Consider the following 18,369-nt stretch of genomic DNA (forward strand, 5'->3'; position numbering starts at 1 on the left):
TCTAGTGGAGGCAACTGGAGTGGGCTGCCCAATATAAAGGGTCACCATACTGTGAAATGCGGCAGACACAGTAGGTGCTAGGGGATCAAGAGTAAGGGTCCCCTAGTAATGGACACCTGTAGCACAGTCAGATGAAGTCTCCCTCCAAACAACTACCACCAAAATCAGGGCTGCTCCACACACTCTTCACCCTTCACCTTAGACCAAACCTCAGGGGAATAGGAATTTACTCTCATCCACATCTGTCTCTTCCTGCTCCTCAGCACCCTCTGGAAAAAAACTCAGAGTGACTGCCAGGACTTTAATGGAAAAAACAGCAAATCAGGGAGGAGAACAGCACAAATACACATCAGGCTTCTTTGGACAACCTGGATCCACTGAATCAGTTGCCCGTGTGCCTGTGGGCAAGCAGGCACTGAAAGGCAGGAGGGTGAGGGCCAGAAAGGGATGGGGAACTTTCCAGTGTTATTGAAATCATGAAGACAGGTACCTGCAAGCAGCAGGCCCAGTGACAATGAACGAGCAAGGCCCACTCAGCAAAACCAGGTAATGCAGCTTTACTGGCAAAAAACACATCCTAAGGAGCAGCCTCATGTCTTACCTGACACGCCTGCTTCGCCCTGCTGTCACTCTGTTTCTCTGTCTCAGGGGGAGGCAGAGTTGATGCTGTGTTTCCTTTCAACACTTTCAGCAGGTATAATGAGGCACTATAGAAGAAAAGGGAAGAACACAGCAGTTACCACAGTGCCACAGTGCCACTGCAAAGCCACCTGAGGGCAGCGGCCAAGCAGCACAGGCAGCTTATTCTGTAGCAAAGATGGTTACAGAATTTGCGAGGGCCCCTTCTCTCAGTCTAACCCACTCTGGCCAGACCTAAAGACAGAGAAATCTTAGGAAGCTGAATCATTATATTATTTACTGTTTTCACAGTCAGATATGCCCACTATCAGCCTGGTTTCCTCAAGCTCAAGCTTTTGCACTGCTGGAGGAGTTCTGCACTTGCCCAGGATTTCTGAGCCTGCACAGCTCAGCCAATGCTGCAGCATGGCCTCTCAGCCCCAGCTGCCACGTGCTGGAGAACTCAGGCATATCCATTGGGAGAGCGTGCAAACCTCTGCGCTTTTGGAAAACGCAGTATTTACTGCGCACTGCTCCACTGAGGACTGCCACTGCTGGGAAGCTGTCAGGGAGCCATGCAGCACACACAGCCAGCCCTGTGCTGCCAGAAGTACCACGGTTCCTGCACAGCCACGGGGCAGATGTGCTGCAGAGCCAACACTGTCCAGTGACACTGGGTTGACTATGCAACATGGTACCCACTGCACACACAGTTGAGTCAAAAAATCCCAGACTGAGTATGAAAGTCCTCATGAAACTGGCTGCATGTCACAAGAGAGCCTGCTGGTAAATGGCACTCCCATTTACACCACGGAACAGCAAGAACACTCATCTTTCTAACAAATACGTATCTGGCTTATCCTAATTTTCCTGTGTTCTACAGCAAAGGAGAAAATACTGGTATGTACAGTCAGGACTTGATCACTATTGTCCTCATTGTGCTATCATGGAGACAGTAAACACTGCATTTAAAGAATAATCATCACAGGTTGACTAGGAATTACACTCATCCCCCACTGAATCACACACACTGCATTACTCCCAGAAGAAGCCACAAGAAAGCACTTCCCACCAGCCACAGCAAAGCTGTACCAGACCATTTCTGTATCACAGAAGCTATAAAAGACAACCACCAAAAAACAGACATGCTTGAAAATGCTTCCGATTGCCAGGAGTGACTAGTCCTTATGTAAGACACAGATGCTGGTACCAAGCCTTCTGCGAGGCTCTCGCTTCCCAGACTCTTTAACACACAACACCACACCTGCTCAGATCTCCCAGCATCAGCAGAGATGCTCCTTATGAACACTCACCTGAAGTAATAGAGAGCCACTGCAGAGTCGGTGTGCTTGCAGGCTTTCTTGACAAGTCTTTGCACTAAAGCGTGCACATCTTCTTGCAGGGAGGCCACTCTCTTGCAGTACTGCTTATTGCGGCACAGCGAGTTCCTGCAAAGCATTAAAACAAACCCAAAGCCATTACCTACAGAGAGAGCTCTAGGGAACAGATGGCCAGGAACACTTATCACTTTATCAGGGTGAGTGAGAACAAAACCAGAACACACTGAGTGATAAGAAACAATGCTAGCTGTGGGCAGCACGTGGCTGTGGCAAGAAGGGTGAGAACACTTAACCACTCTTCACCTTCAAGCACAAATATAGGCATCAGAGCTGACTTCCCTTCAGAGCTCCCACAAAGGGGACTGGCTACCTTTACCCTGTAAACCTTGTTACTTCACAACTGCTTCTCAACTGGGGCGAGAGAGCAGCACTGAAAATGCTTTAGAGAGTGCTGAGGATGTCAAGAAGTGGTGCACAGAGGACACACGTGACACAGAATGCATTAAGTCTGTCTAGCTGGTATCATCCCTCACTTCTGGCCCTGAACAGAGGATTTGCACTCTGCCTGTCTCAGAAATAACTTGTTGAGTGTTTGTTCCAGCCACAGCAGCAATCCTGTAAGCCTTGGGAGTTGTTGCATGTCAGACTCAGAGGCCAGAGGCCCATGGAGGTATTCAGTGACATGGCTCCATACCTGCAATACCTGTGTTAGTTCCTGAGGCTCCCACCTGCAAACAGGTTTGACACTTGAAGTCCTTTAGCCTAGAAAATCCAGACCCTAATTCCTTTCCTGCAGGTTATAACTAAGCACTGTGTATATGTGTGGTGCTTGTAATCTAACCCTACACAACCTATAAGCATAGCAACTGCCTTCAGCCTTAGGCCAGCTCCTGGTGTTCAACCAATACCACAGCTGTTTATCAAAAGCCATTGTCTATTATCTGGAGGTCTAAGGATACTTACTTGAAGATACTGGCTGTTTTCTGGAGGAAGTCAACCTCCTGCTTGTCAGAGTCTGAGCTCATGCACTGTTCAATTAGCTGAAGCAGTGGCTCAATGATATCAAACACCAAGGGGTTCTCTGCTTGCTTAACCAGGAACACATCGATCAGATCCAACACCTGCAATCACAGAGTTGCTGACGTGAGGAGTACAGCAGACAGTGAAACAAGATGGATTTACCTAGAGCAGCTACCAGTAGGCTATGGAGCAGCTGGAAGGGGCTGAAGAAATTATTTGCAGCTGAGATCTGTACACATTCTGGTATCATTTGTACAGTTAGGGCATGGGAAACTGGAAATTAAAATTTGAAACTGAGGATTAAGAGTTGTCTGTTGGCTTCAACTTTATTTCATGCAGTGACACCATTTAGAAAGAACAGTTACAAGAATCAGTGTCACCTGGCCAGACCTGCAGCCACTCTGACCTGGCACAGGTCCCTGTTAGCACCACTGACTGACAGCTCTCACCCCTGCAAGCCCCTCTTGAATTCCAGACAGTACATTAGCATAAAATCAGCCTTTTTCATAAAATAGCATCAGAAAGGAAACGAAGTAGAGCCACTGGCTCACTTCACTGTTCAGCCTTCACCTTGGCTAACCTGACTACTGACTCCCACTTCTGTCTGGGAGCGGCTGGAGTTGTCCCTGGATGCTGGAATGTCCCAGAAGGTCCATGCTGACGCCAGGCGGCCTGAACTCAGCATTACATTTACAACCAACCAGGGCGTTTATTACAATCCCCCCTGATTTTATGGGCATAACAAGCCAATAAAAGCTTATGTTGCAAAATGACCCGAGGCATTTTATGCACGTCTCACTAAGGAACATCAAGCTTGTCCAGTTTACAAAAACTGACAAACCTCTTTGGGTAGCTGCAGGAAAGGATCTTATAAATTTAAGCATTTCAGATCAGCAAATGAAAACCACGGTGAACTTCTTGACAGCACAATCCTGGTTTTTAAACAGGCCTGTGAAGCCTCAGTCACTGATCCCAACAGTGGCGTGCCAGGTGCTGTACAAAGCCAGAACAATCCAGTCCTAGCTTCCAGGAGCTCACAATATATGTGAATGTCCAAGCTGTTCAGTGTTAGGTAGCTCACCGCATGCATAGGCTCCAACTAACATGCTACTAAGCCAGAGGTCTTCACACCAAACACTTCTCTCCCACCTTAGCCTTGAAATCCCTCCGTAGAATCTTCTCTTTCCGCATTCTGTCTTTCTCATCTTTCTTCGCCTGGATCCGTTTCTGCTGCTCAGCAAAAAGGGCTGAGATGTTCTTGTCAAGAGCCATCATAGCCTCATCATCCAGCTCTTCATCACTCTTATCTCCTTCCTTTTGATTTTAGAAGACAAAACCCAACTCATCAACTCATATACTTCAAAAAGACAGGGGGGAGGGAACCAGAGCCAAGACCACACTCCAGTAGGGATATAGTTAACCCAGAATAATACTGCAGGGAAGGAACACAGATGCTCAGGCCCATGAGAAATCTCACTTATATTTCCCATCAGGTAATCTGGCTGCACAGCACTAACATGTTGAGAGGATCAGAAGAGGAAAGAGGCTGAAGTTTTGACCTGACTCTCTCTGTGCTGTTTCTCCTTCAGTAAAGCGTTTCATATGTTCCTAAGTCTGCAACCTTTATGGGAATCATTAAACCAAACTCTATCACTGCTACAGTAACTCTCCAGAGTAGCCTTCAAGGAACACTCCTCCACACAGGCCAGCCAACACACGGAACAGTATCTCAGTGCTTTAGTTCACATCAATCTCATTTATTACAGGCAGGAGCACAAGCTGTGTCAGGCTAGACTGGACAAGCTAAAGTACTCAAGGAACATAAAGTGCTCTTAGGAACAATAAATAAAAGAACAAGTGACTTATTCCCACAGCTCACCTTAGATCCTGAGCTGTTTTAAGTGCCATACAAAGATGGCTGCCAGGGCTGTGACTCCATGAGTTCAGGCAGGATGTGGGTTACTAGATCATCTCCCACCACCCCAAACTCCTGCTATCTGTATCAAGGTAGGCAGTAAAAACATACCAAAGTATTCCCTGCTTGGAGAACTTTCATCAGCTGACTGCGAAAATTATCATCAACTTCTTCACTCTCCTCATCTCCACTGTCAGTGCTGTCTTCATCCGAGGAATCCTCACTTCCTTCCTCATCCTAAGGAAGGAAAGTTCATCTCCTGAGCCCACCATACAAGATGAACTCAATTCTCAGAAGTGTCACTGTTCAGAAATAAAAACTCAACCCTCCCCTCCCCTACTGCTTTCCTTCTAGCCCTCAGGTTCAAGTACAGACACCTCAGATAATGGGGTATCATGTCTCCACAAGAGCTAAAAGTGGAACATAATACAGACTTCTCTGTCATATTAAATAAGTATCAAAGAGAAGCTTCCAAGGAACAGCTCCCATGTGACCCTCCTCTCTGCCGATGCCTGTGACTTGAATCTCTACAGTCCTTAAAAGAGTGAGATCTGGAATCCAGCTGGCTGTGCATCACAGCCACGATTCTGTCTGTGGCTGCCAAAAGGAGAGGCCTGTGCTCATTCTAGGATGCAGCTATTTCTTCTCAGAAAGGCATCTATTCAACCAGCCACACCTACAACAGCAGGCCAAGAGACTCAAGCATGCACTTCCAACAAGCCATTTGTGTGTTGCACCTTTAAAGTAAATCTTAATAGAGCGACAGCTGTTTTCCTCAAATAGAAAAATGATGTTAATCTCTTACCACAGCTCAGGAGAAACATTATACACTAAGGATATGAAGAGTGTTTGTCACTGGCAATGGCACAATTACCATGTCCTGTGAAGATTTGGTCTTTTTGTTCGATTCTTCCATCACAACGACTGCACTTTCTTCATTTTGTTCTTGGTTAGGGTCAAAAACCTACCAAAAAAAAATGCACTTGTGTTTTTTCAATGTTTTGTTTTAAAGCATTTCTTGTGTACAACAGACAGAAATTTCAGCACAGTAAACCAGCTAAATAACAAAATTTTAAGTGAGGACATTAAGTTTCTGCTTGTTAACATGCCAAGGTCTTTCTGTAAGTAACAAAAAATGTGGAGAAAACTGAAGAGGCCAGTGGCATCGCACATCTTGGTTTGTTACAAATGAAGCAGTTGGTTCATTGCAAAGTACCTGACAGCCCATCTTTGCAATCCACACATTACTTTCTCAGTAGACACCACACTTCTTAGTGGTACAACCAACTCAGATTTTTAGTGTCACTTATTTTTAGCACATCTATGAAAAAACCACCTTTCTAGAAAAAAGAAATGCTACCATTTATACTCACATGTAAGATCTACCAGTTATATAAACTGACCCAGGAATTTCTTCAGCCTAAAACTACCAAATAATACAGCTTAAAGTTAGCAGATCTCAAGCTCCTGTAAAAAAACAACCAAACAAAAACACCCAAGAAACAAACTCCTCCTCCACAAAAACAAACAAAAAAAAGCCCCAACTCTCTCTAAACTACAGTTCAAATTCAGTAGCACACATCATCGGACATTTCCTAAATCAAGTAGACTTTAAATTAAACCCAAAATCGAGACGTGCTAGTACACACATCTGTTAGAGACAAAACAGGCAAACAGTACAAGGCCCTGCTAGTGCCTCACTTACATCCAGGATCAGCTGCAAGCCCCTCTTGGTCAGGTTGGGGCATATCCATACAAACACACTCTTGGAAATCCGACGTAAGAGGAGGCTGGGCTGGGCAAGGAGGGAGAGAAGGATTTCCACCATCACTTCAACCCATCCTGGCTCTGAGATGTCTGCACAGGAACAAACAAACAATGACAGGAAGAGGCGTTGGTACATCAGTAAGAAACTACAGAAAAATTCACCAAGGAATAAAAAATAGAATTGTCCTTCTAGCTGACTCTTCAAAGTACCCACTCAGCAACACAGACCAGAAGGCTGGGAGGGAGAAACTACAGGGAGAAACATGCTTGAAATGGTCTTTTGACCACTGCAAAGCCTTACCAGGTAACAAGAGCTACTATTTATTAAATCATTACTTAGATTAGCAGTTCTGCAAGTCCCATGACACCTGCTTGGCCACAGTAAAGCAATTAGCAGCTGGTTAGCAAAAGTATACGCATTTTATAGCGTTTTCAATGAAATCAGAAGTCGCAGCAGCCCATGAAAAGTGATGGCATTTGAAATTCGTCCTTTAGTCCAAAAGTTTGGAAATCCTGATCTACAACCAACCAAACCACCAAAGAATTACAGCTTTTATTTTCACAGTGCCCTCAAATTGATTTACGCAGATTTCAGGAGAACAAGACCACAGTTGGAGAGGAAATCAAAAGATCAAGCCAAGTTTTTTCCTGGTCAAGTCCCAACGTAGAGGACCCACAGGCCCCAAACAAGGATCAGCCTCCGTCTCCAAACACGCTGTGTATGCACCCAGGACACACTTAGTTTGCTCAGAACTCAAGCAAAGAAGAAAACATGTTTCATGCCTGCTAGGTGTTCGAGCCCACAGCTTTGCCAGGCAGACACCACCAGTTCACCACCAGTCAAGCTCATGGCCCACACAGAACAACAACTCAAGAGTGAACTCCCTTGGAGTGCTCACCCAAACAAGGGTGGCTGTGGAGCTCAGCTCTCCTTTCCGAGGCACACAGGAACACAACCCCCTGACAGAGAGCTGGAGCAGAAGACTTAGGCACGGAAAGAGAATGAAGAAGGGATTCTACTGGGGGTAAGTGCATCAAGCCAGAACCAATGCAGAGTGCTTCACTAATGCAGAACTGCCATCTTCTGTCTTTGACAGACCACTGCCAATCCCACTCCCTTTCTTTCTGCAGGAAGGACTCACCAGTCTTCTTCTTCTTGGCTTCTTTGCTGAACGCCCTCTCTGTGCAGCTCAGAAGGTCACTCAGAACATCCAGTGTTTCAGACTGATTCTGTTTGATCACAAGCAGACAGTAAAGGCTCAGAATTCCCCACTACCAACAACAACAGAAGGAATATGCTCCAAATCTAAGGACCACTCTAAACAGGTACAAATATTACAGTCAACTACTATAACTCTTTTGCAGAAAAAAACCATGAAATTAAGTAAAAATTGCTCCAGTCAGCAGCAAATCAAGGGCAGAACTAATGCTCAGGCCAAGCTTTGCCCCTTACAGATCTATGGGTAGTGTAAGAATCACAGTTTATTAGCTGCCAGTTGCCTATTTTCAGAAGCCAGAGGTTCTGAAAGGCTGGATCTCCGAACACAGAGAAACTCCCCATCTTGGTGTTCAGAAAGGCAGCTATCAGCATGTTTTATACCACAGAAATATTCTTCAGAGGTCTTACCTTGAAAAGATGAATGGCCATTGAAAGCAGAAGTTGTTGGAAAGCACCAACTTTGGCACTGTCTGATTTGTTTTCCTTCTTCTGCAGATTCTTCACAGACTGAAGTGTTCTGAAGAAAGAAACCTCTCTGAGTTTTTTGCAATTACAACAGCAATCTTCTCATATGATCAGACTAAAAATGTGACCAAAACTGTAGTACTGTTTTGTATAGTTGACATTTAATTTATTGGCATTGGATACACATACGGTACACAATCTTAACCCAATAACAGTATCTCACTGAATGTGGGTTATAAAAAAACAGCACTTGTGCACAGACTGCATTCCTAATACCACAGCCAAGGCTAGACCTTTATAGAAAATTGAACTCAGAAAAGAGTCATTGAGAAGTTTGTACAGGCATTATTAGGAGAAAAGATGAGCAGACTGTTACAATCGTGTCTGGGAGAGCGACTATGAGCAAAAACAGAAAAGGACACAGCTATCACATAATTAACACATAGAAGGAAGAGGAAGAAAGGAATGGGGTGAAAAGAAACAGAAAGATACTCCGAAACCCAGGCATGGGTGCAGGATACTCAAAGGAAAGAAAAGAACTGCCAGGGCCTGTGAAATGGCTGTGCTACAGCAACCAGAACAGCAGGAGGCAGAGAGAATACAATGTCTCTTCTACTGTCCCAAAGAGAGACCAAGACCACGGCTTTCCCACCTTTCTCACTTCACCAGTCTAGCACCCAGTTTCCCAAGCCTCTCACCTTTCCCAGATATCCCTCTGTTCCTTGGTAAAAGGTTTCACAGTTTTGACATGCTCACTGGAGAGCAGCTTGTTGGCATATTCAACGAGAAGAAAGACCCACAGCTTCCCATCTGCAGTCACACCATGGACGTGCTTCTCTCTCAAGGCTGCAGCCTTTGCTGTATCCCCCAAAACAGGCAGGGTGTTTAATGTCTGAAGTAACCTGCAAAGAAAGACAGCCAGCATGTTACTGTCAGAGGAACCAAATGGCCTGCTCCCACTTTCCAAAATAACGCCCACCAGCAAAGCACTCTCATCCTACAGCTCTGGGCACTCACTGCCACCCAGACTGACAGTGCCCAACTTTCAACCCACACATGTACACAAGACAGTAATGTAGAGCTCATTATCTTTGTGGCCCCAAGCACATCTGGTGCTCTCAAGGACACAATTAATCTCAGCTGTTTCCCACTCTGTGTCCCACCATGTCCTTTGCTTTCCTTCTACTGAGGTTTGGCAATCATCTAAAAACATCTATTACCAACTCTATCTCCCTTAGTACAGGGAGGGCTGTGGAGTCACCAGCACCTCACACACAGAGTGGGCAGAAAGCCAACGGCCACAAGCACAACCCCAGCACCTCCCTCTTGGGTCCTTCCCCTTCCAGCTTGCAAGAGGCAATGGAAATACTATAGGAAAAAGCAGTATGAGCTCAGCTCCACATCTGCCATATCATCTCACACATACACATCAGATTTGCCATGGACAAAACATGGATCTTTGAAAAATCCATTCAGGATCTCCTTAAAAAAAGCCATTCCCTGGTGCTGGAGTCAAAGAAATCCTCCAAAAGCAGCCTACCATTCCAAACGTCTTGCCTCACCATTCACAAGCTGATCTCATCCTCAGGAAAAAAGAGAAATTTCCAAGCTTAAAGCACACAATCAAATACTTACCCAAAGAAGTAGTTTTCTGTCTCCATATGATCCCGTTCATTTAAGGGCTCTGATGGAAGGACACTCGCCTCAGCTATCTGGGAATTCTTTTTCTTAGCAACAAAGAAAGCATGGAAGAAGCAAAACCTAGAACAGACAGAAATAGGAACAAAATGAAAACCCAGATTGGTCATAACAAAGCAAAATCAGCCCATGTGTGCAAACCAAACAGCGCCACATTCAAGAAGTCCAAGCACTGAAAAAACCACTATTTACAATGAGACCCTTTTCTCGAGATACACAGGGTAAAGAAGAGAAGAAGATGCTCAGGACTTCACAAAAGTGAAGCACCAACACTTAAGGCCACAAAACACAATACTCAGACTGTCAGATGTGGATCATATTCTCCAAGACACTTTAAGTGACAGATAAATACCTATTAAGACCTGATGTTACAAGTAAAATCTTCAAGCAGTTTAGGCAAGTAGGAATGGAAAATTTATGGAAAACAAAGAGGACTAATGTGGGTTTAAGTGACAACTACTTACGGCACAGGTTAGTCCAGTTATGCAGAAGGTATTTTGAAAACACAATATAGTCTCCTAAATTATTTATTATGGAGTATTTCCATTACTGGATTTTCCTAGTGTCATGGGGACAGCTTATCTGGAATACTGCTGTTGAGCTAAAAAGAATTATCCCAAGCACACGTGTCTTTACATCAGTCTCACCTGGCAATGTCCATCACAAGGCTCTCTTCTTTTTTCGTTGCACTTTCAGTGATGCTAACCAGTCGGTGGATGATCCATTTTCTCAATCGAGCAGCCTTCTGGTGTGCTCTTTGAATAAGAAGGTGGGTACCATCAGCAGTCTGAACACTAACCCAACATAAATACACACCACACAATCCACTACATCAAGAGGTGACTTTCAGATATTTAGAGGCTTTACACTAGAATTGGCAAAGTTACGTAGTAACAAAGCAACAGGTACAAAAGAAGAGATATAATCTTCTCAAGTTTGCCTTTTACTATGCAAAAGGTAATCTATTTACTCCACAGAGATTCTGCAGGTGAGCAAAAAGCGCTTCAAGAATTGCAGCAGTCAGTAGAGTGAGGTTTATAGGTGCACAGGTAACACATAACCTGGCCTGAGTGCCAGTGTGTCTAATACAGAGATAAAAGAGAGGGACAATTCCTACAAAGACCTGAGAAGCTGTAGTGAAAGAGGAAATCATGGGACATATTCTCCAAAGCAAATGTCAGGGCTAGAAAAAGAAGAGAAAAGGCTCTTTTGGTGATCCAGTCTGCTTTGGGCAGGCTGGCTGGTTTTCACTATGCTTGCAGAATTTGCAGGATTGAATTTTGTCCCAGCAGAAGAGTCAGATGCTGGGGCTAAACTTTCTGAGACCGAGCAAATAAACGATTGTCAACTCATGGCAAGGGAACCAGCAAATGCTGAGAAGAAGGTGCAATACCCATGTACTCACATGTCTGCATTTTCCCGGTTCTGTTTTTGCCGGTTACTTGAGAAGTCTAAACAACAGTCCAAGTCTGGCCTGAGGAACATGTCTTTGAGCCAGCAGATGTATTTTTGCAAGGCCACTGCCTGCAGATGTCTGACTACCCTGGAAGTACTCAACAACACTGGCTTCCCTTGATTGGTAAGGGTAGAGAAGCCCATCATCACGGCCAGCTGCCTCTCTGGGTCATCGCAGCCACTCAAAAAGGTATCTATATATCCCTCCATCTCTGTAGCAAACTTAAATCCCTGTGGAAACTGAAAAACACGGTCAAAAGAAGCAGGTTAGGAACTTCATACTCAGCCTGAGTGGCTCTGTAAATACAAATCATAGAATCATAGAATGGCCTGGGCTGGAAGGGACCTCAAAGTTCATCTCATTCCGACTCCCTGCCATGGGCCTGAAGGGACAACTTCCACTAGATCAGACTGCTCCAAGCCCCATCCAACCTAGCCTTGAACACTTCCAGTGTAAATCACATGAAAGAATTTGGCTGCAGTAAGTAAATTAAAGTCACATGCCTGAATATTTGTCCTAAGGCTTACAGTCAGTCATCAATTTCACCTCATGGTATTCCTCTCACAGCAGCAGCCACTGTAAGCAACCACAGAATCCTGCCATGTACCAACATCAACCTTGTAACTTGCACCTTCCAGAACAGTGAGGCTTCAGTAGACTGACCACATGCTGGTCAGTGCAACTAAGCTCTCAGGCTGATCAACTCTTTACTTTGTGTGAAAGTTCCAGGGTGTTTCTCACATCATCTGCCTTAGAGTTTCCCTAGATTTGGAAATTCCCCACCATCAATTCCAGTTTCATCTAGCAGCCCTGGAGCCTGCTGACCTACAGGGGTTAGAATAAATGCCACCTCCTCTCCCTGGTGTCTCAGAAGCATTGAGGCATTCTGAAAGGAGGGGGAATTGATATGTTTTAGCTTAAACTCAAACCCTGAAGTGTGGCTGTTTTGTGCTAAGTCTTATCTTCGGTCCTGCCACTGCCCCACAAGCCATACAGCTGGCAGGCTGCTGGCCTTGGACACTGTCCAGCAGCATAGAGACGACCAGGACATGTCCCATTTCACCATGCATCCCAATCCCTTACAGTCTTTCATAGCCCACAGTGTTCAATCCCACTCAACTTGCTCTGGAAAAAAAATATATGCTTAACTGGAGAAATCTCAAAGAGGCGGTTTCATTCCAGAAGTCCAACACATCTTTTTTTAAATTAATAAAACAACTTGTTTGATCTACTGTCACATTCAATACAGTGACCTAGCAGGAGCAAAACAGTAATGAAAGTCTAGGGAACACTGTTCTTTCAAATAAAGGAGCTATAAACTTGTAATTAACTACAAATCCATCCAATTATAACATAAATAGCCCTGAAAGAGATCTCAGAAAAAACACAATCTAGCAAGCTCCTGCTTCTACTGTTGGAGAACTCAGTACTTGTGCACCAATATGAAAACCGGGAGAAAAACTCCAGGAAAGACACTGTAAACAGGCTCATAGCCCTCAACAGAGGGTTCAACAATCACCTCTCAAGAAAAGCGAATCAGGTTTATTTGCTCCCTTATTGATAAAGTAGAATCAGGAGGATAACTGCCAGTAGATATCAGACTCCAGCTTTGTCTAGTTCCATCTCCAACAATCACCAGAATCCCATAAGGAAGTGCAAGGTAACAGCATTTACTTCCCAAAACAACCTACCTATGTCAAGAAACAAAACAAAATAAACCCCAAAAACAGAATCTAATTCAAACGAAGATCTTTTCTACTCTCTCATCATCAACAATATTAGGAGCATCTCCTTCCATTTAGTCTCATTATCTTCACAGGATTTGTACACTTCAGACAGGAACCAAATTAACAAATTTTTGATGCACATGGAAGAGCACAGCCTAATTTACTGTGCAACAAGCACAAAAAGTAAGAAATAGGAAAACTACTAAGCCAGTGGATAAATCCTGGAGAAAGCTTGGTCCATTTAGGCAGGCACCATGGTACGCAGTATTTGCAGAGCAAACCCACACATCTATTGCTGCTTTGATAACAGAACAAAAAGATCACACAGACCTATTTCTCCCCAGAGACAACAACTATTTTTGGGCCCACATGAGGAGGTTTGGGATTGCGTTACCACAAAAAGCCAAGCTAAAACCTATTTTTATCAGTATTCCCCTTTTATTTTTCCTCCATTTATTACCGGGTCATGTTGTTTGCTGGCTTCCCAGAAGGGAAGGAGGAAGAGGAGTTCCAAAATCCAAGTCCAAATAAATTTTGTGCTTAAACCTCAGATGTGCTTAGTGAAACAAGCACTAACAAACAAAAGCACGAGTCGTCCCTTTTTGTCTTTGTGTTCCAATGTTCATGCGACACCCAGCACAATGATAAACAAAAAGGAGCTTCTGGATACACAAAACCAAAGGGACTGTTAAAGGATGCCACATGACACTGTCAATTTGCTGAGGGCTGCCCTTCCTCTGCTTCCCCCATCATTAGAGCTTTCTCGGCAGCGGCAATGAAAGCAGGTGGAGCAGTGCTGAACAGTTTCCATTCCCTTAAAATAGGCAATGACAATCAAACACAGGCTATACTCAGTCCACTGCAACCAGTGGTCAAACAATAACCTTGCTTTTCATAAGAGTTCAAGGTCTAAAACTACATAAACTTTTTTTTATACAAGATGATTTGAAACTAGAAGTGGGGCAGAGAACTTGTGCTCAAGACATGGCCTTTAGCTTGTTCAAAGACCTACCTGAGTCGCTACCACATGTTCTCCATAGTGCAGCATCACCTTCCCTTTGAGAACCACCTGCAGCTGCTCCATGGACAGCAAGGGGAGAGCACTGCCCAGCAATCGGTAGCACATGTAACTGAGTGGGAACAAAGAACATTCCCTCAGGCTAAGGCACAGCAGTAAATCCACACACAGGGGTAAGACAAAGAGGGAGTGCTGGGGCAGGCTACAGGAGCATGCAGAGAGATGTAAGTCAAAATCCCTGAGTCAAGAAACGGAAGGATAACATAGGAAATGACCAACAGTGTATGTTAAAACAAACCTCACAGGTCCTGATTTCTCCTTCAATAGCCCATTCTCCACAACTTCATTCCAGAACAGTTCAAAAGCACCTTCCTTCAATGCAACTTGTAGCAAATCAAATACTACACTGGGCAATTTCTTGTCTTCCTTCTCAGACTTGGCAGCACTTTTCAGAAGCTCTACAAGTCTAGAAGAAGGAATAAAATAATGTGAGAGATCTGACCTGGAAGGGAATTGCAGAAGGCCAAATTCATCCTGCCGAAGGACACAGAACATTTCCCAAGAACTGCAGGCTGTGCCTCCTGGGAGAAATGACACAACCATAACTTGGGAATCTGCATAACAATTAACACCTAACCCGTAGCAGCACCTGTAGTGGCAAATACAGGCAGGGATCAGAATCACAGCCATATTTCTCTCACTGCTAGCCAAGAGAAAAAGAATGTTCATTTAAACCTCCTTATTTAAGAACTTACCTGGAAATATTTTCCTTATTTACAACAGTAGGTGAGCCAAACAGCTTCTTCAGTTTCTTAGGTTTCAGAACACCGGGGAATTTCTGCATGCCCACAAGCAAAAGGTGCAGGTTCTCTGGAGATGTGAAGGCTGAAGAGAGGTCACCTTGCAAGATGTCAAACAGGACCTCCTCAAACACAGTTTCAGGAACCTAGACAGGAACAAGGGTGAAAGCATATGAGAAATATCTGAGGGCATCTTACTAACTTGCAGTGAAATAAGTACATTAAAGTATCTGCATTGGAGGACATTTTACTAAAAGCTTGCAGTGTTCTGGAAACTCTAGAAATAGTCTTTATGTGACACAACGTAAAATAAGTAACAGATGTGTCCATGACTGCCAGACAGTCCCAGGTGCTTAACCATGGGGAGTAGGACAGTATGTTGTCATCAGACAGCAATTCTGGTCAACTGACTCCAGCTGCAATTGTTCTCTTGCTGTCTGACTGCTCTGCCTGGACAACCCAGGCCGGGCAACCCACGCACACAGAAACTCTCTATTTTTATTTAACACTGCTAGTCTTCATATCTACAAACAACGTCCACTTTAAAAAAAGGAAATAAACTATTTTCTTTTACTACATACTCAGAATTCTTTACTCCTCGTCCCTACATCATTTCATTCCCCACAGCCCAAAATTCAACCTTAGGCCCAGACTTGGTGGTTTGCTGTTCAGAGTTTTCAGCATACATCTATTCAAAAGAGTAGATGGTCTAACACATCATCCAAGCAGGTGAACTGGAGAACAGACTGTGGGATTGTCCACGATGAAGTCAAACTAAGCTAAACCAGAGCACCCTCCCCAGAATACAAGCATCTGCCCACAGGCAATATAGGGACAGCTCCCACAGTTTACACTCACTCTTCCACACTCCCTGTAACTTCCAGCCATGAACAAACTAAAGGAAAATCTGACCCCAAAGCCAAGCCCTCTCTTCCTCCCCACCCCACCCCCACAACTGCACGCGCTGTGCCTGTACCTCAGAGGTGATGTCAATAAGAGTTTTGCGCGGGAGATCTCGGAGGTGCGTTTGGTAATTTGTCAGCTGCTGGAGAAGCTGGATGCTCTCCAGCAGAGCTTTCTGGTCCTAGAAAGGAAAGAGAAGCCAAAAACAGAGGACATATATCAGAAATTAAGCTGATGGCTCAAGTAGTAATCCACTCTTTAGATGTTTATGCCTACTTGTAATAAGAAACAGACAATTGTTTCTTAATAGGCCACTCAGCTTTTTTCAAAATGGTGTTTTCCAGCTGGGTATGACAACAGACCCCTTCCTTCCAGGAGAAGTAGGAACCTCCTGTACTATTTGACACAGTTCCTACATTCTGCTCAGGAACAGACACTAAAAAGGCACAAAGAGTTCATGGGTTATGCAATAGAAATGAACTGACCTCGATGCTTCAACTGCCATTGCATCGATTACCCAGTGACCCAGCCTTCCTCTGTCAATCCTCTTTCCACATCAGAAGCCCCAGAACCAGAACTGACACACCTGACAGCAGTGTTACCTTCACAAGCCGCCCAGACTGGAACAGAGCCATGACTCCAAAAAAGTTCCCAAAAGCAGCATTTCTCACAAGTTTCTGAAAGGAAAAAAAAAAAAAAAAAAGGAAGAAAGAGAAAATAGCTGAAAATCTACTTTCCTGAGAGGTTAGATTTCACATGCAGCTACATGATCAGTGGAACAAGATGGCAGGAAGATCCAGCCTTGAACACCTGACCATGGAAAGAACATACTGAAAAGCAACCCCCTGCACAATATTTAAGAACTGTCCTAGACTACCTCTTCATCACACTGACAAATCTCAACTAAAACAGGGCCAAATGACAATGTCATCAACTTCCAGTTTTTAGAAATATTTGTTATTTCATTATAGTCATTTGCTTTAAGAAGAACCCTAAAACTACAGTATACACCAAGACTTCAAAGAATAGGGAACAATTAATTTAAAGTAGCAGTTGGCAAATGTTGTCATGAGCTGACTTACTTTTTTCACTTTTTCCAGATTGTGTTTTTCTTTTATCTGTTCCAAAATGCTGCACAGTGGAATTTCCTCAAAAGCCTGCAAAACCTGAGAAGAGAGATGGAATAGCTGTTTGCAGTTCTTCCATTTCATGACATATTGGGTTAAGCTAAACTAGAGCTGAACAGTCGTTCAGCACAGCAGCAGATGTGCTGCTTTATCAGGCCAGAATAAAGACAACCAGATCAGTAAAGATGTATAGAACAGGAACTAGGCTGGGAGAGCTGGGGTTGTGCAGCCTGGAGAAGGCTCCGGGGAGATCTTAGAGCTTCTTCCAGTGCCTAAAGAGGCTCCAAGAGAGCTGCAGAGGGACTTTGGAGTCCCAGAGTGCCAGGACAAGGAGGAATGACTTCACATTGACAGAAGCTCAGTTTAGGTTAGATATTAGAAAGAAATTGTTCCCTGTGAAGGTGGTGAGGCCCTCACACAGGCTGCCCAGAGAAGCTGGGGCTGCCCCATCCCTGGAAGTGTCCAAGGCCAGGCTGGACAGGACTTGGAGCAACCTGGGATAGTGGAAGATGTCCATGCCCATGGCAGGGGGGTGGAAGGAGATGATTTTTAAGGTTCCATCCAATCCAAACCATTTCTAGGATTCCATGCAAACACAAATATTGTTACTCATATTCCAGGTTTTCTCTCTGTACATGACAGATTAATAATGAGAACATTTTGCTGAAACTACCTGACCCCATAACAGAGGTAATCAAATTTTTCACCATGGGCAAGGCCCTGATCAAAGCGGGAAACACATAAGCTCTTCTGCTTTATCAAATTCTCAGGTGAGATGAGGTCAGACACCACTGGTGATCCCAATTGCTGGGAGCCTTTGCTATGTCACAGACTCAACCACTGTGGAGGAAAAAACTCTGAAGTCTTTGTTAAAGGGTTGCCCTTTCATATATCCCACATCAACAGACCAAGACCAGGGGCAAGTCAGTTTTAAGAAGCAGCAATAGTACTAAATGCAGAATAATTGAAAACTTGGTCAAAGTTTGTAAATTAAGGACAGTCCTTGAAGCAGGACTGAATCCTGTAGTATGAATGTGATACCGGTATAGTTCATATTTTTAAGAGTTTCTTAAGCAGAGTAGCACCATCTAAAACCACTACAGTCATCGTGAGAGCCTTCCCTCCCATGTGCACGCAGGAGCGGTCAGAAGGGAGGCCTCCAGCCTTGCACAGACAGCAAAAGGGACCCCAGGCATGGACAGAGGCTGCCAAGGGCTCTGATCCGCGCTGGGAAACACTGACCTGCGCCAAGGCCAAGCTGAAGCCAGGGCGGGCGGCCTCGCGGGTGGCTCCCAG

General features: G+C 44.5%; 1 protein-coding gene across 1 annotated transcript in view; it reads right to left on the reverse strand.

The window, feature by feature from the left end:
* The window catches only part of MYBBP1A (MYB binding protein 1a), a gene marked incomplete at its 5' end in the record, with an annotated part of 58,658 nt that extends 40,289 nt beyond the window's left edge, over positions 1–18,369 (reverse strand). Inside the window, 20 exons of the mRNA XM_017742970.1 lie at positions 602–707; positions 1,932–2,066; positions 2,922–3,079; positions 4,128–4,292; positions 5,005–5,130; positions 5,768–5,857; positions 6,599–6,750; positions 7,803–7,890; positions 8,288–8,396; positions 9,043–9,246; positions 9,980–10,105; positions 10,690–10,797; positions 11,448–11,737; positions 14,238–14,355; positions 14,542–14,709; positions 14,999–15,189; positions 16,020–16,127; positions 16,549–16,623; positions 17,029–17,112; positions 18,316–18,369. Coding sequence (XP_017598459.1) covers positions 602–707; positions 1,932–2,066; positions 2,922–3,079; positions 4,128–4,292; positions 5,005–5,130; positions 5,768–5,857; positions 6,599–6,750; positions 7,803–7,890; positions 8,288–8,396; positions 9,043–9,246; positions 9,980–10,105; positions 10,690–10,797; positions 11,448–11,737; positions 14,238–14,355; positions 14,542–14,709; positions 14,999–15,189; positions 16,020–16,127; positions 16,549–16,623; positions 17,029–17,112; positions 18,316–18,369 — 2,655 coding nt within the window. The remainder of the gene's footprint in view (positions 1–601; positions 708–1,931; positions 2,067–2,921; positions 3,080–4,127; positions 4,293–5,004; positions 5,131–5,767; positions 5,858–6,598; positions 6,751–7,802; positions 7,891–8,287; positions 8,397–9,042; positions 9,247–9,979; positions 10,106–10,689; positions 10,798–11,447; positions 11,738–14,237; positions 14,356–14,541; positions 14,710–14,998; positions 15,190–16,019; positions 16,128–16,548; positions 16,624–17,028; positions 17,113–18,315) is intronic.

This window comes from Corvus brachyrhynchos, unplaced genomic scaffold (genome assembly GCF_000691975.1).
Source record: "Corvus brachyrhynchos isolate BGI_N302 unplaced genomic scaffold, ASM69197v1 scaffold99, whole genome shotgun sequence".
NCBI lineage: Eukaryota > Metazoa > Chordata > Aves > Passeriformes > Corvidae > Corvus > Corvus brachyrhynchos.